At 41.0% G+C, this 23,871-nt stretch overlaps 1 protein-coding gene across 3 annotated transcripts in view; it reads right to left on the bottom strand.

Moving 5' to 3' along the window:
• Positions 1 to 13,507: 13,507 nt before the first annotated feature.
• Positions 13,508 to 23,871, bottom strand: part of ttll7 (tubulin tyrosine ligase-like family, member 7) — a 91,359-nt gene continuing 80,995 nt past the window's right edge. The window contains exons 20-23 of one of the 3 annotated variants that reach the window (XM_034081815.2): positions 23,392 to 23,565; positions 21,977 to 22,074; positions 15,973 to 16,077; positions 15,078 to 15,167 (exon numbers count right to left, since the gene is read on the bottom strand). In XM_034081815.2, the coding sequence (XP_033937706.1) occupies positions 15,995 to 16,077; positions 21,977 to 22,074; positions 23,392 to 23,565 (355 nt within the window). In that variant the 3' untranslated portion in view covers positions 15,078 to 15,167; positions 15,973 to 15,994. Of the gene's footprint in view, positions 15,168 to 15,972; positions 16,078 to 21,976; positions 22,075 to 23,391; positions 23,566 to 23,871 lie in introns of all 3 variants that reach the window. The other 2 variants (XM_034081817.2, XM_034081816.2) reach the window with 2 other exon arrangements.

The following is a 23,871-nucleotide window of genomic DNA, read 5'->3' as shown; positions in this document are numbered from 1 at the left end:
ATGCTACAGAGAAATGATATGTAATGTTCTGCAGAAGTACTGTACACACACTAACCCACAAAATGACACGTGGCAGCGGTCCTCCACCATATAAAAGGAAGCGGATGCCTCGCGCTAGTCACGTTGCCATGGCAGCAGCTAACATTTTGTCTGTTTGAGCTCTGTTAGGTTGTTACCCGGGTGACTGCGATTAACACTGGTTGAAAGGATGGAGATGGAGATATTCACACAATTCGATTTTTTAACATGAAATACTAAAGTTGTGTTTTATGCGTACAGTCTGGTGCAGGCTTGTTACTTGTGTATTGACGTGTTTACTTCCCCCAAAAAAATATTGTGCTCCCCATCTGTCTCTCGGTCTGTCTGTCAGGGAGAGCCAGCTATGTGTCTCTGTGTCTTTATCTGATACTTTTCATTTCCACCTTACATTACTACTGACAGCAGTTGGTCATTCAGAAGGATAAAGAGACAGAAGAGGATCTTGCTCACATTTGTAATGCAAGATTCAAGGCAGCTCTCTCTTTGCCTTCCACTATTGATGGAGTTTCAAGCCCCTGAAAACCTCATGTGATTTGTGAAGTTTCAATCTGCACAAGGCCTTGGAAATAAATGCACAGCAAAGGATGCTCATTTAGATATCATGTTAAAAATGTACTCTTTGCTTGACTTTACTTTGTCCCATTCGTTTGCATTGAAAGTCCTGCATTGCAGCAGAGATGCTTATCGTCTCTGGTGCAACAACGCTAACAAAACCAGGACTTTCACTTCCTAGAGCTGCAGAGCCTATAGCCTAAGTGCATATATTCCTCGATGACAAAAAAGGAACAGAAATAGATTATTAATCCGGTCATTCATCCCCCAGTGACAGGCTAACGCAAGAGATCTGCACCCACAGCTGTAACCCCGGGCTATCGTTGTTCTGACACCCTTATCCATTAGCCTGGCATCGTATCCATGTGGATTCCTAAATTACTGAGTAGATTTAAACATCTTCACTGTCCTTCAAAAAACTCATGGGAATGCTGTGTGGTATTTATATTTTACATAATGTTTATGGACCCATAAACCCAAATTCCGCGTTTCTCTAACAGGGCTGCAAAAGAGGGGTTTAAGCAGTATGAGGCATACAATGGGTGATCTGTTTGGTATTTTGAAAAAAAACTTCCCAGACATGTTTATATAGGTATGGCTCTATAGTATACTTTTCAAATATAGCATGATATGTCCACTTTAAAGGGGACATACTTTAGGTATTCCCTTTTTTTAAGGACTACTACTAGAACATATACTGTGTGCAAGGCAAGGCAAGTTTATTTATATAGCACCTTTCAACACAAGGCAATTCAAAGTGCTTTACAAAAAACGAAAGACATTAAGAAATGGCATTTAAAATCAGTCATTAAAAAGAAAAGATAATAAAATAAACATTAAAAGAAAAAATACATGGATAAAAGTTACAGTGCCGTTTAAGATGTGAATAGTTCAATTAAAAGCAGCGGCAAAAACAAAAGTCTTTAGTCTGGATTTAAAAGTAGTAAGAGTTGCAGCGGACCTGCAGGTTTCTGGGAGTTTGTTCCAGATATTTGGAGCATAATAACTGAACCCTGCTTTACCATGTTTAGTTCTGACTCTGGGGACAGAAAGCTGACCAGTCCCTGAAGACCTGAGAGATCTGGATGGTTCATAATTTAGCAGTAGGTCAGAAATGTATTTTGGGCCTAAACCATTCAGTGCTTTATAAACCAGCAGTAATATTTTGAAATCTATTCTTTGACACACAGGAAGACAGTGTAAAGACTTCAGAACAGGAGTGATGTGATCCACTTTCTTAGTGTTAGTGAGTACACGAGCAGCGGCGTTCTGAATTAGCTGCAGCTTTCTAATAGATTTTTTAGTGAGACCTGTGAAGACACCATTGCAGTAGTCGAGTCTACTGAAGATAAAAACATGGACAAGTTTTTCCAAATCCTGCTGTGACATTAGTCTTTTAATCCTAGATATATTCTTTAGGTGATAGTAGGCTGATTTAGTAACTATTTTAATGTGACTGTTGAAACTCAGGTCAGAGTCCATGACTACACCTAGATTTATGGCTTTATCTGTTGTTTTGAACATTGGAGACTGAAGCTCAGCGCTAACTTTTATACGTTCTGCCTTAGCTCCAAAAACCATTACCTCAGTTTTATCTTTGTTTAATTGGAGAAAGTTCTGACACATCCAGTCATTGATTTGTTCAATGCACTTACTCAGTGTTTGAATTGGAGCATAGTCTCCTGGTGAAATTGTTACGTACATTTGTGTGTCATCCGCATATCTATGGTAACTTATTTTGTTGTTTTTCATTATCTGAGCCAGTGGTAGCATGTAGATGTTAGAGAGAAGAGGCCCCAAGATGGAGCCTTGAGGTACCCCACATGTCATATTTGTCAACTCAGATGTATAGAAACAAAGTTGTATCTGTCCTTTAAGTAGGATTCAAACCAATTTAGAACTGTTTCCGAAAGTCCCACCCAGTTTTCCAGTCGGTCCAGTAATATGCTGTGGTCAACAGTGTCAAACGCAGCACTGAGATCTAATAATACTAACACTGAAGTTCTGCCACTGTCTGTGTTTAAGTGGATGTCATTGAAGACCTTTACAAGAGCAGTCTCAGTGCTGTGGTTTGGACGAAAGCCTGACTGGAACACATCGAAACAGTTATTTAAATGCAATAAATTACTCAACTATTGAAAAACAACTTTTTCAATGATTTTACCTAGAAATGGCAGGTTTGATATGGGCCTGTAATTGTTCATTACTGAAGCATCTAGATTATTCTTTTTTAAGAGCAGTTTAATGACTGCAGTTTTCAGGGCCTGTGGAAAAATACCTGAGTGAAGTGATTTGTTTACTATATGAAGTAGATCTGAGGCCATGCAATGAAAAACATCTTTGAAAAACCCTGTTGGAATAATATCAAGGCAGCAGGAGGAGGATTTCAGAAGTTGAATAATGTCCTTATCATTAATCTGATGGAATTGTGTCATGGTGTTTGAATTGATATTAGGTGGACATAGTGCTGCGTACCTGGACTCACATTCAGGTTCAGGTCCGGACTCAAGTCCAGAGGTTCAGGTTCAGGTCCGGACTTATAAGTCCGGACCTGAACCCATGGCTTGTGTCAAGTTGTGTGAGTAACTAAAGTGAACTTATTGTGAGCTAATTATCAATTGAAAATTAACTCATAATCAACTCAAATTCAAACTCATCAGGTTTATTGTGCTCCCTTCCAACTTGTGTCTACATTTCTCTACAAAGTACAAATGTGCCACTTAGTCTACAAATGACTTATGACAGCAACTACAGTGAACTACTACAAAGTTCAAACATGTATTTCATTTACCAAACTAAAGTAACCAAACAGTCCCTGAGCTGACTGAGCCTCAATCCCTAAAACGTTGCTGAAAGGTAGAGTGTAGAGTAGACTATACGCATTACACTGTTACACACCTAATATACAGTATAGGCTACACTCTAGTGACTGTACAGTCAGAGTGTACTGTACTGTCTGTGCACCATGTATTTTCTACAACTCTACATGTGTACATTATACAGTACATACTACATACATAGTGATGTACATACATACTGTTAGAAATTAAAATCAATGTTGATATGGCGTAATTTTGAATTAAAAACACTAATTTAAATCACTTTTATTCTGAAAAAACCGAAAGTTCACACTATTAACTTAAAACTTTTATTCTGAAAATTCTTCACTTCCGGTTAGCATTAGCATGTGGCGAAATTCTACGTTTTCAAACCGTAAATCGAAGGTGAAATGACATGTGATGTTGTACACTGAGCACACTGGGATTAGCACTCATTTATTGACGCTGAATAACGTTTATCAGGGAATGTTTAAATAACCACAGACACCAGAATATACGTAAGTGCTAGTTTTTTTGCGAGTCCAAGTACCGGTTCCTGACGTTCCGGTTTTAACCGGACTTGAACCGAAACTTTTTACAAGTCCAGTACCGGTTCGGCGTACCGGTACGCAGCACTAGGTGGACATAGGGACAACACATTTGCTGCACCTGATGCAGAGGCACTGACTGCTTGTCTGATTTTCTGAATTTTGTCAGTGAAGAAGGAGGCAAAATCACGCTTTATTGTAAGAAAACACGTTATTTTTTCTCATTCTGTCTTAATAAAGTTCTGTACTCCTTCTGACTGAAATGCTCCGTTAAAGCCCACGTCTCTTTGAAACCCCTCCCATAAAAGCCTAGTCTGCTCTGATTGTCTTGCGAGAATAATATGTTGCACCTTTATTGTAATGAGTTTATGGGGAACATCTGAGTGTCTTGTTCCCAAGTTTTCTGTCAAAAACAGAAATAATTATCCTATTTCACATCTATGTGCAAAACCAGGTCTAGTTTTTTTTCATACATTGTTTTATGTCAACACATCAATTGAAAAGGGCTCACAATAATGTCTGATAGTATCCTACTGAAGACATACGCAGAAAAAAGAAAAAAAGCCCAGTACTTTCTGGCAAACATTACTGAAACAGGGATACATAGTAATATTAAAAGTGCATTTGTTGAAGACTATTTACAACTGCAGATGAATACAAATGTGGTGCTTGAGTAAGTATTTAGGTGGTGCACGTGGGATTTACACATATTATAAACTGTTTGTTCATGGTAATGAGGAGGGAACATGTCACCTACAGTACAGTAGTGCAACAGTATGTATTTAAGCTCTATGGCCAAGAGGAATAAGCCACATCAGGCTTTAACTACACAGAAAATACTTAATAGTAGGATCAAATCATTGTTGGATTTGGTCTTTTCATGGGATTAATTGACAAAAAATATAAATATATCACCAGTTTTTATCCTCTAATGCTTTCTCATGTGAGCATCTGCACTAGCTCTCACTAAGCTGTAGTGTCACAATATAAGTGGTGTAAGATCTTCAGCAAAACAGCAATGTTTTTAATTTATCATCATTATTACAAGTTTCAGTGTGTGTCTTTTGATGGCTGAACTATAGTCTGTGTCCATTATGTCTGAAAGCAGAGTAACACTGCTCCACTGTTGTTAATGCTTTTAAGATCAGCTATAAAGTCCAAAATAAATCTATTGATTATTTATGTTTTGTGTACATTTTAGCTAAATCGAACAAATGGCTATTAGAGTATCAATAGCCACTCGTTGGAATACATATTCAGATAATGTACAGTATTCAAGTAGCAAGAGCACTATAATAAATACATATTGCTAAATGCTAAAACATTGAGTAAGATGTACTTTGTGTACTATTCAACAACAACAACAACAACATGCATGTTGTCAGTGGCTTTAATCTAAATGTCCGCTAACCCAAAGTGTGACAGGAAAAATAATATATATACTGATACTGATATATGACTGATCGGTGGTTATAGCTGATCAACACACTCTCACTCCATAAACGTCCAGGAGCGACGCTTGGTCAGGGTCCCGAGGCTTGCAGTTGGGATGAATTGGGACAGAACTCAACATAAAATATACCCTTATTACTTATCGTAGCTGCACATACAAGATATCCGATTAAAGCTGAGGTTCCACAGATTATTTAGGTATATATATCATCACTGAGTGATCCGAACTCGCGACAGGGGAAGCAAACACAGACATCACAACACGTACCTTTACGTAGCTTTTACGGGAGATCGTCTCACCGTAGCTGTCAATCTGATCAAAAGACTTGTTCAATGGCATTCAAACGAGAAAAAACGCGGCTGAATCGGTTAATCCATAGGTTGATAATGTTTCTGTGGAATACATATTTTTTATTTATAATCCATAATTCCATTTGTATGTACAAATCGGAGAGTAAAAGTTAGCTGCTAATGGTAGCCACCAGAGTTATCGCAGCTTCCGGTTTTGGCTATGCTTCAGTCTCACACACACACATTACCAAATGTATGTGGGAGTTCCCCTCGATTCCATTGGCTCTGACGGTTAGAAAGAGATGTCAATCAGCAAAATCGAGCAAGGGGGTCCAGAGATAGGTCAAATCCACCCAAATGACCCCAGAAGTGGGTTTTTTTTGCTAAAACTCTCTAAAAAGGTCGAATTTCACTTGTTTTGCATCAATCTTGATACAGGGTACGTATTATATGTTGTAGTTTGGATTCCTAAAGCTTTTAGTCTACCATCCCATCATTCAAGGGTGGTTTTCACTATAAGTAATCATTTTTTTTGGACGGACACAATAATTTACATTTTTTTAAATATATAAATAATTTTTGTGTTCAATCTGAATTTACTTTAAAATAAATCTATATTGATTCTGACACTTCTACATCCAACTCACAGGTGTAACCTTGCTTTGAGAAAAAAGATTATTAATTTAACTCTTTTCGAAGGGAAGATATGGTCATTTGTTCTGGGAATGTCATTTTCGAGCCTGAGACCTGAAAAACAGGCTCGGGGCTAAACAGGTTTACAGCCGCCGACACAAACGAATGCCGTGCTTCCATGAGCGTCAAATCCCGCCGCAGATGGGAATACATTGCAATCAGTTGAAAGCTATTTGCCTCCCTTTATGAAGCTGAAGGAGCCTTGGAGCGTCCCAACTGCACGCCTCGGGATCCTGACCAAACGTCGCTCCTGGACGTTTATGGAGTGAGAGTGTGTTGAGCTGATATGAGCAGCTCTACAAGTAAAAGTACATCCTAATTGTTCTATTTCTAGTTTAGAGCTTGAGTAAATTCCACCACTGTATATCAAATAAAAAAAAGATCTACAAGCAAGTGAGATAAAGCTACATTTCACCCCCGTTATTGATTGGCATGCTAAGAAGGCGTTGACTTAATGACACTTCTGTGTTTTATGTAATTGTATTGAACTTTGTAGGTGTTCTATATTTATGCTATTTCATGATAAATAATGTCAGTTATCATCGGAGTGACGTTGCGCAGGAAAAGCATCGGGTTCAAGGATGAAGCTGTACAGGCTGAGAGCTGCAGACACACCGGCAGTCTGCGAAGCCAATTATTTACAGTTTCAGAGGCTGTGAGAATGCTCCACTAATTATCCAAAGCTGAGCTTGTTCAGTTGCTGAAAAGCTGCAGATACTCCAGAACAATTTGCACCCATTGAGTACCTAGGCTAATTAACGTCAGCCTTACATTTGAAAGAAAGTTTGTTTTTTAGCCACCCATTTACATAAGCTACTTTGATGTACTACCTTAACTTCTAAAGTATTTCGAGCAGATGCGACACCAGTTTCCCCACCGCTGAAAGAAAACAAAAATTTGAGGGACCTTGAGTGCGCATCTTCCTGTGGGTATGTATATTTAAAATGTCAGCTTCCAAAGAGTGGCTTTCTGAGACATAATGGGAGCAAGATAACAGCTATATTTACTAAAGTGATTTCATGCAAAATTATCACACTGCCAGTGAAGCACAAACACTGATTTGCTTAAATACACACAGTGAGCACAAGTATACACACACACACACACACACACACACACACACACACACACACACACACACACACACACACACACACACACACACACACACACACACACACACACACACACACACACACACACACACACACACACACACACACACACACACACACACACACACACACACACACATATATAAACACTCCAAAACTTAAATGCACACACAAATCTGACTAAATCTGGGGAGTCTCATCACATGAAACCATGCTGTTTAGCCTCTCACGTTTTTAAAAGAAAGTCCTGCATTTATTTAAGTGAGAAAACTGCTGTGAAGTAAAACATCACAACATGTCCCCTCTGAAAGGACTTACACAAACGAACAAATCAGCCTCACGATGAGACAGCGGACATTATATACAAGATGTGGATCAGTCTCTGGCAGAGTTGTGGGTCACTCTGGGATATTTAGCACACCAGACATGTTTGTCTTCACTTTACCAGAGAGGACCTGAGCACCCAAAGGATCACCAGAGAGGTCATTAACACCGGTGACCTGTGTCGGCTTATTGCTGCACGATAATGGCTTGGACAAAATGGAACTGGGGAGCCGTAACAGAGACAGTGAGACTCGTGAAGTGGAGTCAGAAAGGCAAAAGGGATTGCGCAGAGGTAGGGAGGGGAAAAGCTTTCAGTTTTTAAGAGGGTTCGCAGGGTTACCATTTTTGTATTCCTCCTGTTTTTTTCTTCCAAAAGATGAGGTCACAGAAACGGCTGGTTAAGCCATCTGAGGGGGATTCAAAATGGCTGCTGGCTCCAGAGACCAAGCTGTGGTTTCTGTTGAGGGTTTCTCCAGTTTCCTTCATGCAGGCGCTGAGAGCAGATCGGCCAGAGAGCTGTCCCTGTGAATCATCAAGGTTAAAGGAAATATTGGGAATGATTTGGCATTCGTGTAGCTGGCAGCAATGAGAGGGGAAAGCTGAAATAAAGACCATACGTTGAACATTAGACAGTTTCTCAGTGAAGGATACATTTATTACCCTGTAAATCTATATTGGATCTATATTTTACATATAAAGCCTGTTGAGATGTGTTTTCATCTATACACATCTGTATCTTTAAGAAGACAGAAAATACATTCAAATGAAATTCATAAAAAAACAACAATTTTAGAGAAAGAACGAATGTCGAGTTCTTTGGCTTCTGTTCAACAAACACAAGGTCAAACTCATTACACACATAACTGTGAAGCAAAGTAGAGATGGAGGATTTAAAAATACAGAGTAATGATACGAGAGAGGATCAAAAAGCATTCCCCGAAGAGCAAAGCTCTTAAGAAGAGGCACGTGTAATTACAGCCGCGCGCAGCTCGTTGCAAATGTGGGCGCACCTTGGCACCGTGAAAAAGGCTGGGAGGGGAATGGGCAAGAAAAAAAGCGGAATAATGGTGTTAGAATTATAAAAAAGTTCTGTGAGAGAAGGAGTAAGGCCAGAGGAGGAACAGTACATGTAAGGATGTGGAAGAAGGAAACAAACAAAAGAAAAGGAGGGTCAGAAAGACCATGAGCAGGAATGGATGAGGCGAAGATGCAGGTCTGGTTGGCTGAGCCCCCCACAACACTGATGCTCAGCAGTAGACTAATAGGCAGAGCGAGTCAATGGTTCTGTCTTTAGTCTCCCAGGCTGCCTGGAGGGGCTGTATTGATAATATCCCAGCCTGCTCAATCCGTCCCCCGGGGCGTTCAGCAGATCCTGCACGAAGAGTCCCCGGACGGTCTTTTGGCTCCACAGCTGCAGCTAGAGGAAGAGATCTGAACGCCATAGAAGGCAGGTACATGCACACAAACAGCCACTGCCCGAACGCCTTCCCCACACCTCATTTATTCTCATTTTGAGTCTCCCCTCTCCCACTCTCTGCAGAGTGAGGGACAGAGGAGATGTACGAGGAAGAGGAGAATGACAGCCTCACGCCAAGGATCGTCGTCCTCTCTTCTCTCCCATCAGAAGTGCTAATCAAGCCAGCGGAGGTGTGGACCACCGCTCACACCTGCCTGCTCCTCTCCATCTTGTTAGGGGCCATATAGGAGAGAAAGTGACTTCCCACTGCACTTCCACCACAGGGCTCGTTCCTTCACATTAATACCTTCACTGCTCGGCTCCATTTGTTACACACACTCAAGACACACACTCAGGGGGAGCCCAGGGCTGTGAATGATGGCCATATGCAGAAATGTGCTCATCTGTAACCCCCTGTGGGTGGAACAAAGCACAGTAGACTCCTTGAGTGTTGAAACCAAGGTGAACATTTTGAATTGGTGCAGTGCAGTGTGATCCAGCGGCTCTGCGGAGAGATACAGGGTCGACAGGTCCATAAAGGTTAGTGAAGTGGGTTAATAGGCAGAAGGTCACTGGTTTATATTTATGTGTGTTTAAATGTCTGGAAGGGAAGGTGAATGAGGAACCCGCTGCTCAGGTATGAAAGTGTGTTTATCTGGAAGAGTAAAGAGCATGCACACTCAGCATAACCCTCCCCCTGGTAAATACAGGCAACCAGACGAACCCCAGCTTACATCTCCAAAAGAAGTGTAAGGACACTGATACACAATGATATCTGTATGTGTTTGGCCCTGAATCAAACCATAACAAATCATCCTTTACAATACACGGGATGCAATGTGTTCTATAGTGTGTTGATTAATGTAGCCTTTTGTGCTCGTTGAAGAAAGCCTGAAGTGTGATGACCTCTGCATGATTATGATTAAAGACACATTCCCTTGAATTAGCTGTGTGTGCGTGCGTGCGTGTGTGCGTGCGTGCGTGCGCGACAATGAGACGAAGGCTGTCACCTTGGTTCAATTAGTTGACGGTGCACCTCGTATGTTTGAATCACAGTTGAATTTAATAATGTATTACAAATCAGAAAAGAATAGAGCAGTTTAAATTATTTTCATTATTTATTAATTTTCTAATTTTGTCTATAAAATGTCATAGAGCTCTAGAAAGCATATTCAACTTGTTTTTTTGTTGAAAGAAAATGGCAAAATAAAAATGTATTCATCTCAATATAATATATGACAAAGAAGAGCTTCAAATCCTCCCATTTGAGAAACTGGAGGCAGCAAATATTTTCTTATTTGATTGATATTGATTTAAAAATGACTGGAATCCATTACAATCTGCAGCTCATTCTCTAATCGGTACAAATCTGTCGGTCAGCGTCATTCGTGGGCCCTGTTTTTCATCTCTGAACTAATGATCCAATCTCCATGATAGAGGTTGAATTTAGCTGGAAAGTCCAAACGGGCTGTAATTAATATGACTTTTCATTGTTAACTTATCTGCTTTAGTTTTAGTATGGAGTGTTCTTTTAATTATTTAGTATATCAATGATCAATGGTGACACTTTTAATTGTTGTCTTTGTTTAAACAGCACCGCTTTTATATGCATCCACTCGCATCCACTGTGGCAACCCTCACTGTTCTTATTTGAGAGAAGATGTTATTTTTTTTCCATTTTTACTTGAAAAATGACTTAGACAACTCATTAAAATTGCTTCTTTATTAGTTTAGTGATGATTTACTAATGAATTAGTGTTTAGTTTTATACAACTGAATCCCCTAATTATGTCACTCTGAGTATTTAAATAATCTACAACCACCATGTGAATTAAACAAATAAACAAACAAGCAAAAATGAGATTTTAATAGTTTTACTCCCTGCCTGAACTGTCCAGCAGAATTCATTTTAGTCAAAGAGAAAATGAAATGTGTCGCTCGCAGAGTAAACAGAAATGTGTTTGCAGTAAATAACCCGAGCCAGTGGGACCGGCTGAGTGAAGACCATCCAGGCTCGTGTGTGTGTGTGTGTGTGTGTGTGTGTGTGTGTGTGTGTGTGTGTGTGTGTGTGTGTGTGTGTGTGTGTGTGTGTGTGTGTGTGTGTGTGTGTGTGTGTGTGTGTGTGTGTGTGTGTGTGTGTGTGTGTGTGTGTGTGTGTGTGTGTGTGTGTGTGTGTGTGTGTGTGTGTGTGTGTGTGTGTGTGTGTGTGTGTGTGTGTGTGTGTCAGTTACAGGCAGGACCCCTGGTGAGAGCAAAGATGTTGTCAACGAGGCTCCGCAGATAATGTATTGCAGCGGGTGTCATTGAATGTGTCCCTTTGAGAATACACATAAACACACAAACACACAAATGTCAAGACACAGACAGGTGTGAGGCCCGGAAAACTAATAAAACACAGCAGTGAACATATGTGAGCATGCTATACACACACATACATTCCTACAGCACGGTACATGCTGGCATTTCGCACACAGTGGGTAGGAGAGATACATAATCCTGCACATACACACCTTTTTTATACACGGGCTGCACACAGGCAAAATGTGTCTGATAAGAAAGGTCATTTTTGTTATTCGGATGCACAAAAACACCACAGGCTCCACTTTTAGAGCTTCACTAGAAAAGAAAAGGAGGCTCTGGACACCTCACTCAGCCAGTCATAATTACCGAACAAATCACACTGCTCTTTTCCCTCCATGTCATTTGAAATAGTGGATTAAGTGCACACAAAAAAGCTGCATTTTTTTTAAGAGTCGGCCATCATGTGTTTGCTGCGAGAGCTTGTGTGTGGGTATGTGTGTGTTTCCTTATCTCATCTGAACCATCCACCTCTCTCACACAGCTCCCGCTCGCTTTTATACTCTCCAAGCCGAGAGGTCGGCTCAGGGCTCTGAAATTGGGTCACCTGGGGTTGAAAAAAAAGTAAAAAGCTGGACCACGCTCAGGTGGAGGAGGGAAGCCATTGATGGCGACGAGGCTGAGGAGAGTGATGAGTGGAAAGGTCAGGACAGAACAGCGCAGCCCCGTTGCTGGGAGAGATATTTTTGGACAGCACGTCTGGGTCGCAGTGCCAGACTGTCAGCCTCCGCTCTCTTTGGTTACAGGGGCTGCGGCTATAGAAGAGGCCGGAGAGCCTCAAGGTCATGGCCTTGCACCTCTTCTGCTGACAGAAAGAGGGATGGCGAGAGGGATGGGGGGTGAAAAGGTCACAAGAAGCTGGACCCCATGCTGCTGTTCCAGGTCTAAATAAAACCCACTCTGTTCTTGTACGCAAAGGCGTGGGGGCTCACATGATCCTCCGTGCAGGGAGGCTTTCGGGGTCAAGATGAGAGTGTACCCAGAAGCCCTTCCATTTTGGAGGCGAGTGACAGTTCAGGAGTGTCACCTGTCCGCTGAGGCCCCTCTGGTGTGAAATGTGATATCACTCAGAGGCTGACCCAGATAGCCTGAGAGCTCCTCGAGTAATAATATCATGTGGACAGGAAGTCGTATTACCATTGAATCAAGAGCAATTAAATTCAATGGTTCTAATTAGTTCCACTTGAGTTAGCTCAATTATTTGTTTATTATTTCCTACTTTCATTGATTCTCAGATAATTAACTGTTAATTAAACAGACTATCAGTTGAAAGTGCTCCTTATTTTTTGTTAAAAAAAACTGTTGCTTATACGCTGCACATTTTGCAAAGAATATTAATAAATAATTTAAATTGATATAAATTGTATTGGCTAAATGTATTATAGTCTGTCCTGATTTTCATAATAAATGATAATTTATAAAAATTTATATTCAAATTATAGGCAAAAGTGATGATCTCCATAATGTTTACAAAATTACCCTCAATAGTCTTACGACATACTATAGCTTTCAGTGCAGAACAAATATTATTTTAAATCGAATCAATTCATGAGCTAAAACTGAAATGTCAAATGAAATCATGGATTTGGAGAATTTAGCACCATCACCAATTACCTTGAATGTGAGTCTGTGCTGCATTGATTTCTCTCATAACCTTTAAAGCAGTTTTATGTTTTGATCACCACAACATACCCGTTTGAATTCCAGTAGGGACCGTTGTTGCATCATGAAAATAGAGAGCAACCAAGTTGTTCATTCGAAACTCTCTGCAGGTTAAAATTAATTGTAGGTTCAAATAATGTCTACTTGAAGAAAACAAATGACAAAAAGAGGAAATGCGTGTGTTATTGCTATGTAAAATATCTCACCTTTAATGAAAAAAATACTTAATATCTTAACACAAATGAAATCAGGCAAAAAAAGACATTTGGCATTGTGATGTTCAGTGTATTGGGGGGGTTTGAGTAGATTTAGCGTAGCATTGCTGCTACACTTGTTAGTCAGGCTTAGAGAATGCACCGTGTGCTGAAACACTGCCGTCTTTAAATGTATCAAAGGGGGGGGGGGGTAGTACACAGAGCCAAGTAAACTACAAATCATATAACACTGCGTTTCTCCCTATTGACATTAAATACTGTACTTAACTGAGGTCCTACAGTAGTTTTATGATATATTAAAATTAAATAAAACCCAACTGAACACATGAAGTAGATGTGTTATTATTGGCACATCCACAATCTCCCTGGCACTTGTACCTAGAGTGTGGTGAAAAAAAAGGCTGCGGCTGCTTGTCCCTGGCAAATCACCGTGGTTACAGTACATAACATTTGGGCCTATTAGCCATTCAACGTGCCGCACAATCTGCAAGTGATGCAACAAATCCTTATTATCTTCTACACAGCTGTACTCCAGACTACAAATCTAAAAGACTTTCCTTCTGAGTGAGGGGCGATACAAAGACATAATAATTAATAATGACAACACAAAACTTCAAGTATATTCCAAACGCAGCTCTTCTAACCACTAAATCCGGGCGAGGGACTACATTCTAAACATGCAAACACTACTGAAATGTGCACCAACTTCTTCTTTCTGTAACATACTGCAAAGTGCATATTAGGAACTGGGTGCTCTCTTAACATTTGAGTTTGGCCCTTTGCGCTGTGGCCGCTGTCAGCTCTCTCTCTACGAGGCAAAGAGGCTTGGCTTTACTACATTGACATTCTTAACATTGCATTGCTTTACAGTGCTGCCCTTAATATCACACAGGTAAAACATGAAGCGTTAGCATTCAGAAGCTACACAGTTCCCTGGGCACCACCTCCACTGTAATAACTGAAACATAAAGTGACTGTTGAAACATAAAGCCTCTGATATAAGTTATTAAATAAATAACAATTCTGACATAATATAAGTAATTACAGCCAGCAAAAATAAGCTTTTTTATTTTTTTTAGATCCACTTTATCAAAAAAGGGATAGTTTTGTTTATCATTCCATATGCATTCTGCGTCAGCATTCACTGCATTCATGGAATACCTTACAAAATACATAATCCTTGCATTGTTTAGTAGTTGTAATCCTTTTCTTTAACAGTACCATGACTTCTAACTGTACATTGAGTAAGTATAATACAGCAATTACAATGAGATAAGAGGGGAAACCCATTGTCTGGTGTAACTGGGGTCGGGGGAGTGGGTGGTCTGCTGGTCTAGGTCTAAACTGAACGAGGCCCTTAAGAAATCCCAAATCATCCGGACTTTCTTTGTTGATCTTTCAAGGATTTAGGCCCAGGTTGTGGCGCCGGACTTGCTGAGATCAGAGTGGTTGGGTGAGAGTCAGGGGAGAGGGATTGAGGTCAAAAAGCGAGGTGTTGAAAGCCAGAGTTGCCATGGTGACTTCAGAAGTGGCCCATCCTGGCGGCGAAAAGGCTGCGTGAGCGTAGCCTGGCCGAGGAGATGCGGCCAAAGTTGGACGAAGGCCACTTCATGATGAACTGAGAGGTCACTGGCAGCAGATACCTGGACAGACGGGCAGAAACCAGGGATTGTGGGATTAAGGGAAAGGATGAATATAATGAGAGGATCAGATATGCAAAGTTCATTATTTAGAGGTCAGGGCTCCTTGGTGTTCGGCACCACATATTGCACACCTTTCATATATTGATTCTACAGTTTTATGGCTGTCTTTGTTTGCACTTTTAAACTTTATAATGACCTGGTGATTTCAAGATATTAAAACCACACTCCCCTTGAAAATGGGAGAAAAAAAAGAAAAAACCTGTAAGATACATATGATTTGGGGTTGTGTGGGGCTGCCTCTATAGCCAATTTAAGATTAAGATTTATTGTTTACCACACACACAGATTTGTCTTGTTTTGTCTGACCAACAGTCCAAAACCAAAATATATATTCACTGTAATACAATTTATGGTAAAGAAAAGCCTAAAATTCTCATATATATGAAGCTGAAAACAGCAATTCATCGTCTTTTTGGTTCGAAAGAATTATCAGTGATTATCATCAACCATTTTGACTACCCCATCATCACAATACTCAATATATATATATATATATAACAATTGAATAATTGATAAATCATTACAGCTTTAATTGTATGGAATGTACCAAATCTAACAACATTCTAGTTACACCGTAACTTAATTAGGTTGTATGCATTATTGATGTATGTGCTTGTAGAATGATACATTATTGACCATATACAGGCAGAAGCAGATCTATTTTTGTCTTTCAGGACAACGGTATTTTTCAACTTCGACCCTTTTTAAAAAAAAATCGTTGGTATCATGAACATAATATCCTCACCTATCATTCCGTGGTATAGGCTTCAGTATCTTTCTAAGACTTTTCTATGACACCTTCCACCGAGACAGAGCAGTGAGGCAGCTCCTGCTAACAGCGTTCCAGTACCTGAGAATGAGACCAGCGTCAGGTTGAGATGAGTGAGGAGGGGCTGAACCCTGCTCCCATGATCCTGAGCTACTGGAAATGAGTTAGATATGGTTGTCAGAGCAATGTCAGATGATATGATCAAATCCTGGACAAGGTTAACGGAAGGATACGCAAATGTTGGGTTACTGTTCAGAAACACGAGACAAGGGAAAGTTCTTCCAGACTCATCAGTTGGAAGAGTGACTTACATTCTTTTGCGGCAGTCATAATGGGATGGCGTACATCAGGGCTATTCAATTGGCGGCCCGCGGGCCAAATCCGGCCCCCGGGTGATATTTACTGGCCCTTTGAGTATAATGTTAAAAAGTAAAAAAAAAAAAAATCAAGTTTAAAGGTGGGGTAGGTAAGTTTGAGAAACCGGCTCGAGATCGCTAGAATTTGAAAATAATTGATGAATCCACTGACAGCAGCGATGTTGCACAGCTGTGCCTCTATGTTAGATTCTTTGATGGTGAGTGCTTTCGGGAGGATCTACTTGGATTAATTCCTTTGGATGGACACACGACCGGTGAGGTGATGTTCCACAAAGTGGTTTCATTTTTCAAGGAGCACAAGTTGGGATTGGATCGTATTAACATGCTTGTAACAGATGGGGCCCCTGCGATGTCGGGCCGAACACAGGGACTGTCCGCTAGGCTGGCAGATGTGGCTCCACAGCTGAGATTGCTTCATTGCCTCATCCACCAAAGCCTCCTGTGCGCAAAACTGAGTGGTGAGTTAAAAAACACAATGGACTCTGTCATGGCGATTAACTTTATTCGTTGTAACTCCAGTTTACAGCACCGCCTTTTTCGCCAGATGTTGTCAGACATGTCAGCTCAATATAATGATTTGCTCATGCACAGTGACATTAGATGGTTAAGCAAAGGACACGTCTTGAAACGATTTTGTGAACTTAAGGAGGAGATCATGGCGTTTCTCCGCAATTCAAAACATAAAAAAGCCAACGCCTTTCTGTGTCTGATAGAGAATGATGAGTTTTACGCTGCTGTTTGCTTTTTGAGCGACATTTTCCAACATCTGAACCAACTCAATTTGGAGCTGCAGGGCAGAGATAAAATGGTTACACAACTTGTGGAGAGACTCCATGCGTTTAAAAAAAAAGCTCACACTTTGTTTTGCGGATTTATGTCCAGGAAAAATGCTCCATTTTCCAACACTGCAGGTTTACAAATCACCGAGGTGATGACTGGATTTATGGACGCATTAAAAACCAACTTTGCCGCGAGGTTTGAACATTTCAGTCTCCCGACTGAAGTGATGAGATTTGTGAAGGACCCTTTCTCTGTGAATGTAGAGGGGGAGTTTGCACTGAAAGCAAAGGAGCTGATTGTGACATTACAACTCGAACTCATTGACATTCAGTCATCAGATGACCTGCGACAGTCATTTCAGCTGGCAGGTTCTGAAAAGTTCTGGACTCATGAAGTCAGCCACGAGAAATTCCCTCATTCAAGGGGTCTTGCACTTGTTGTCCTCACAATGTTTGGCTCGACTTACACGTACGTGCAAATCGGCATTCTCACACGTGAATGCCATAAAAACTAATAATCGAGCATCCCTCACTGACCAGCATCTGCTTCACTGTATGCGTATTGCCATGACAACGTATACTCCCGACTTCCCTGCTCCTGCTAAATCGAAAAAATGCCATTTCTCTCATTAGATGGCACATATCTGCCAAGTTGGTTGCATACTGTATGTCAGTTATCCCTATGTTAATCAAAAAAGGTTTGAGTTTTAAAAGGCTGTGTGTTGTGTTTTGGTAATTAAGTCTTTTGATAATTGTTTTTGCTTTTAATTAAGTAATTGATGTGGTATGGCTCACTTGTCTTTATTGTTATTATACCATAATATGCACTGTTTGTGTATGGCCCTAAATTGCTATTTTGTGTGAATTATTAGATCATTTAATCTAAATCTAATGATGTTGATGGTTATATTAGCTTCACATGTACTGAGTTCTGAACTTGCCATTTATAAAGGCCTTGGGGCTATGTTTGATTTAATTAAACAAAATATATGCACTCCACTATGCTGTTGTAGTCATTTAATTTCAAACCTTTATTTATGCAGGTGAATCGCATTGAGATCATTGATCTCTTTTTCAAGGGTGAACTGCTGTAGTATTTACTGCATCTGAAGCTCTTAATATGATTGCTCATATTTCAAGCCATTTTTTCCCCGGCCCCTTGCTTTGGATCATTTTCATCAACCGGCCCACATTCCAAACTAATTGAATAGCCCTGCCGTACATTATGTGACCTTATTGCCGCAAATGCAGCAAGGATCTTTAGCTAATAAAAAATAAATCTAATACTCCTTTAGAGAGTACAACGAACAAAATAAATAGTCCCTGTGGAAATGTTAAAGATGTGGCAATCTAATCAAAAGGGAGCCACTGGGGCAGAGGATTACAGAATGAAGAAATAATATCTTCGTTTAAACTGGTGCAGAGATAGCATACTTTTCTCTGACAGCTCTCTCTCTCTCCTTGTGAAATAGCTCTTGAACAAATTAGCCGAGCAGTTTCTTCTAAAGTCGACCGGAAAGAGAAAAAAAAAAAGCCCATGGGGCGTCCGCTTCCACACAGTCCCAGACTCAGGAGAGTTAGAAGGCCTTTAAATTAACTTAATTTAGTTCAACAAGAGTGTCCTTGAAGCAGCTTCAAGTGGGCCGTAGGAATCCCTCCAGCACATCTTCTTCTTCTCTGACTGGACTCGAACAAGGGCTCAGTCCGCCACTACTTCTTAAACTCCCACACTCAAACCCAAGAGAGCAGGCGGGCAGGATTGCTGTAAGCCATTTACAGTACTGATTCCATGATTATGTGTCACCTTTTGGATTAATTTCTTCTACATTTTTCATGTTTCCGTTCCCCACCATCTTTTTCTATGAGATTCCACGTGTTCATCCATTGGGATTCTGTTCATGGATTTGTGGTGTGATTTTTTTCCCCCTTTATTTCCATAAGGCCTTTACTAGAATAATACCAAGCCCAGGTATGGAAATGCCATTAAAAAAGATGTAAAAAAAAGAAAGAATATCAAATATTGAACATTCATCGAGGGCCCGAGTGTGTGTTCTTCAGAGATCCTCTGCTATTCACTTTGAGAATATTCTGCTCATAGATAGCATCACGTTGCTGGTAGTGGCGGGGGGTTGGGTAGGAGGGCTTCTCACGTCCAAGTGGCTGCTGTCTCTGCAGGCTATATTTAATTGGACTCTCATTCCGGTATCTTCCAGGTCCGTCCTCCTCTTGATCATCAAGAAGGTATTGGCAACAACGTGCATGCTTGAAAGCCAGAGGGGAGGCTTGTTCATGCACTTGTGCTTTGCTTCAATCAATCAGTTGACAGGGAGACAGAAAGATGCCCCCCTGCTCCGCTCCTTACATGCAAAGCTACAATCTACCACTGTTTGTACTGACAGGCCTTCCATGCCACCCCTGAGTGCTTCATCGATATGCAACTGCCACAGCAAATTAAGAGGAGGACGGACAGAAAGAAATACCATGACTTAGGATGGAGAGGATGACTGCCGAAGCAGCTGACGCAATCGTACACCAAGAGGTACAAAGAGGCTTGAAGGTTATCCGCAACCCACATTCAGTTCAACGCCCCAATTAACCCTAATTACTGCCGCACTTTTCAGACTGATGAAAGTTAATAGAATCTGAAACTTTTGTCATCATGGGAAAATTGTCTTGACAGTGTCAGTGACAGTAATTCCAGGCTTAACAAGAAAGTCATTAGAGTAGCTATTTGGCGACTTCCTCTCATCTGCCCACGCCAACTGAAGGACTTTGCTAAGACTCATGGGGCTGTTGACACACCTGATCAGGGCACTCAGCAGAGGAAGGATGCTTGAACTAGAGCGGGCAGGTGTGGTCAACAATGGAGACCCCGAAGACCCCGGCCTGCAGACCCACTTTGATGTGTGCCAAAGGCTGCCAAGAGCTCTGTGAGTGTATGTGTTACACGTGTGTGTGTGTGTGTGTGTGTGTGTGTGTGTGTGTGTGTGTGTGTGTGTGTGTGTGTGTGTGTGTGTGTGTGTGTGTGTGTGTGTGTGTGTGTGTGTGTGTGTGTGTGTGTGTGTGTGTGTGTGCACAAGAGACGGCGTGGTGTGGGTATTCAGAAGCTACACTTGTGTATGATTTATTATAGTGTTTTATATTTGATTTCAGTAGTTACATTAACCAGAATTTGGACGTTTGTCAAACAGGTCTTTCAGATATGACATTGTTTTTTAAGACTTCAATGAAATCAGCCTTCAATAGATGAATAAATAGTTAACAGGTGTCATACGGGAGTGTCCACACAAATGCAGAAGAATGTAGAACATTTTGCTCTGTCAGTTGAGAAGTGCCTGAGTTTGGCTTGAATGTTTTTAACATGGCTGCCGGGTCAAATGCATTTAACAGCAAGACGGTGAACAAAAGGGGAGAAATTATCTTGTTTAATTTATTACGAGCATTAGTTGTTTGCTTAAACGGTGCCAAGTACGGGCAATTGGTTGAAGCTGGTCAAAGTTGATATAAATGAATTTTGTTCCCTGAAGTGAATGTTTTATTTGCCCCTGCGCTCTCATGGAATGGAAAATGGGAGGTAAATATTCGCTAATGCATTTTTGAAGCATGTGTGACCGTGCTTAATGGTAGTGTTCTAAAATAAAGGCTGGTCCGTAGCTAGATATTTAGAATATATCACATTGCTTAGCATTTAAAACAACCCATCTCATTGGATGTTGGCCCTCCATCGCCAAGTTATTGAGTTCCAGCATTTATTCAATGGTGGCCTTACTAATGCTAGTGACAAAAAGGACAACATTAACAATCCTCTTTTAATGTTAGATACATGAACAAGTTCAGCTGTAGCTAATGCGAAGCTTCAGCAATCTGAAACCAGTGGGTGGCTTCCAAAGTTTTTAGTACTAAATTGCCTTATTTTGTGTTTCGCATGTCAATAGGAAATCATTGTTGAGAATTATTGAAGGAAGGATGGACTGGAAATGTAAGGATGTGATCTCTTTAGAGCCACATTTTAGAGCATGGAAGTAGTGTTTCAAACATAACCTATGGTTTAAATGTACTTCTCAGTGAGATGTGGGCACAGTAATTAAGGAGGGATGGATGAACAGCCACATGATGTGCATGCAGACGCACACCCTCTCATAGAAACGTATGCATCAATGAGAGAATAATCGTAATTGCTTCTCATCCATCTGAAGTGGCGGCGGTTTGCGACTCTTCCCTGCATGCCTGATGGAGAGATGTGAACCGCTGGTGTTGTGAAACTGTAAAACACGTGATGCAAGCAGAGCCATTTTCTGTCTGACAAGAAGAGTGCGGTGCTTAGGTTGACACTGATGCGGTGCAGGTGAGGTGCTCAGTTCCCACTGAGGCCACTCGTTTTGAAAATGCACTCAGGGTAAGATGCTCTTGATAAAAGCGTTGAGTGAAAGGCATAGTTAAGCATGTGGAAGCAGGGTGATGGGCTGGTGATGTACAGCAAGCTGGCCGGATGGTTGCGCTATAGACAAACAGTGCTTCAAACAGTCTTCATATGCTTCCTTCTCCTATCTCCTTCCTTTCAAATCCATCATTTATTGTTTTGGGCATCAGGTGGTTTAATACACATCTGATTATCATGCTGTATAAGTCAATTACAACTTGAATATTAGTGAGGGAAAGGAGAGGGGGCCATGCTAGACTGTTGGTTGTGCAGCTAAAGCAACCATCATTGGGCAGGTGGGACCAAGCCTTGGTTACAGCTATGAGGTGGTGGGGGGAGCAGAAGAGAGCAGGGGACGGTGCTGGAGGATGGGGGGTTTAGCAGAACTAAACCAAGCAAAAGACCTGCGTTGAGGGGCGAAGAGACGGAGGAAGAAGCGGCAGCGACAACAGCAGGTGTGGTGGAGCCATGGGTAGAGGCTGGTCCAGCAGCAAATGGTACGCTTTTGTACAGACATATATAGACACAGAAGAAATAAGGAGAGACAGACCAATGTATGCTTTTTATGGACTCTAAAGGATACCTACTGCGAACATACTGATACACCAGAGTGTTCATTTGTGTGCCTGCGAGTTATACAATCCAATTAGTCCTCCCATTAATGTATCATCCTGAATCTATCCTCAAAACAAATATACCCATGATAAAACAATCAATAGCCACAATGCCAGATTAATCAAAACATATGGAGCTTTACAATTGTACACAAACCCCACATGCTTTTTTCTTTTAACAGCTAAGGTTTTCATACTGTAGGCGCGAAGTGATAGCCTGTTTAAATATGCGTAAGAGTTATGAATCATGTAAAGCGAGGCCCGAGGAAAAAAAGAGCGCTCTCTTTTTCTCATAAGGTCATTTGCTACACAGGCTCATCTGGGCTCTAATTGAATTAAGCAGGCCTCGGGGGGCCTCGGGCTAACCTGAGCGCTAATCTGTGGGCCATTATTTCCTGTTAACGGCACACTCCCTCACTCCCCTCTCCTCGCCCTCCTCCCTCCCTCCCTCCCTGTCTGCCAGCCCAAAGCATATGTTCTTTAAAAGTTTGCTCACTCCAAACCTGAGCTGCTGTCTCCTGCGGGGACCAACCTTAAAAATAGAATGAGGCAGATTTTTTGTGTTTGTTTTATGGAGGTTATGTGATTAGGATGATGGCTCTAAGTCTCCATGGAGGCGAAAGGGGGAATGTTTTCTGAAAGAGGTTTCATGATGAAAGCGGTTGAAACCAAAGTGTTATGTCTTTGTGTCAAAGTGTCTTCTTTCAGTGCCTTCTAAAGGGAGTTTTACCAAAGTGTATTGAGACATCTATGTTACTTGTTCTGCATTAACAAACTCGGCTTTAACCAGTTTCCTTCTGGACTAAAATATCAACGAGAAGAAGAGAACAAAATAAATATTCCCAACACCGATGGTGTCTTCTGTTTATCTAACCCAGGTTCAGTATCCTGATGGGCTTATTTTCCTGCTCCTAATATGTGTTTGTTGAGATATGTCTGATACTTTTATGAACGTTTGTGTAAACTAGAGCAAAATAAACTCCAAAACTGAAAACTTTTCAAGCAACAAGGTTAATGCCTTGAACAAAGACACAGCTTTAACCGGGGACCTACCAGTAAGATGTTGAATCCCATTGTGTCTCTGAAAGCATATCCAGCCCCTCTACTGCATAATGAACTATATATTACAGCAAGAAAGATATAAGAATCTTTCAAAAAATAAGAGCTAAGTGGGAAGACATCAAAGGCTTGGGTGTCCTTCTCACCTGGTGTCGTCCCATTCGGGGCTGAGTCCGGTCAAAGAGCCGCGGGACTCTGAGACAAACTTGAAGACGACTACCAGGCAGTCTCTGCACAGCTGGACCAGCCGGCGGCAGCACTGCAGCTCCTGCGGGGACACCACCTCGCTGCTCTTACTTAAGACGCTCTCCCACGAAGAACTGGAGAGCAAAGAGGAAGAACATGCACAGAGAGGGACATTAAGTTCAGAGTCTCTGTCACAATGTATTCACCAATATGAACAAAACATATATATCTCCAGTGGTTATTTTAGCAGCTTTTTGCGATTGAGTCGTGTTCTGTTGACTACAATTCAGTAACATTTAAATCATTTGCATCTTTCATAGCTTTAGTCTAATTGTAGCACATGAAACTCAAAACTGTTATTTCAGCTGTCAGCTTTTTTTTCTCAAATTTGATTCTTAATGTGTCTAAATGTATTTTTTTTGTCATCAATTTGTATTCGA

Source organism: Pseudochaenichthys georgianus, chromosome 4 (genome assembly GCF_902827115.2).
Source record: "Pseudochaenichthys georgianus chromosome 4, fPseGeo1.2, whole genome shotgun sequence".
Classification (NCBI taxonomy): domain Eukaryota; kingdom Metazoa; phylum Chordata; class Actinopteri; order Perciformes; family Channichthyidae; genus Pseudochaenichthys; species Pseudochaenichthys georgianus.
Note: the sequence above shows the minus strand (reverse complement) of the source record. Positions and strands in the feature narration are given on the sequence as shown.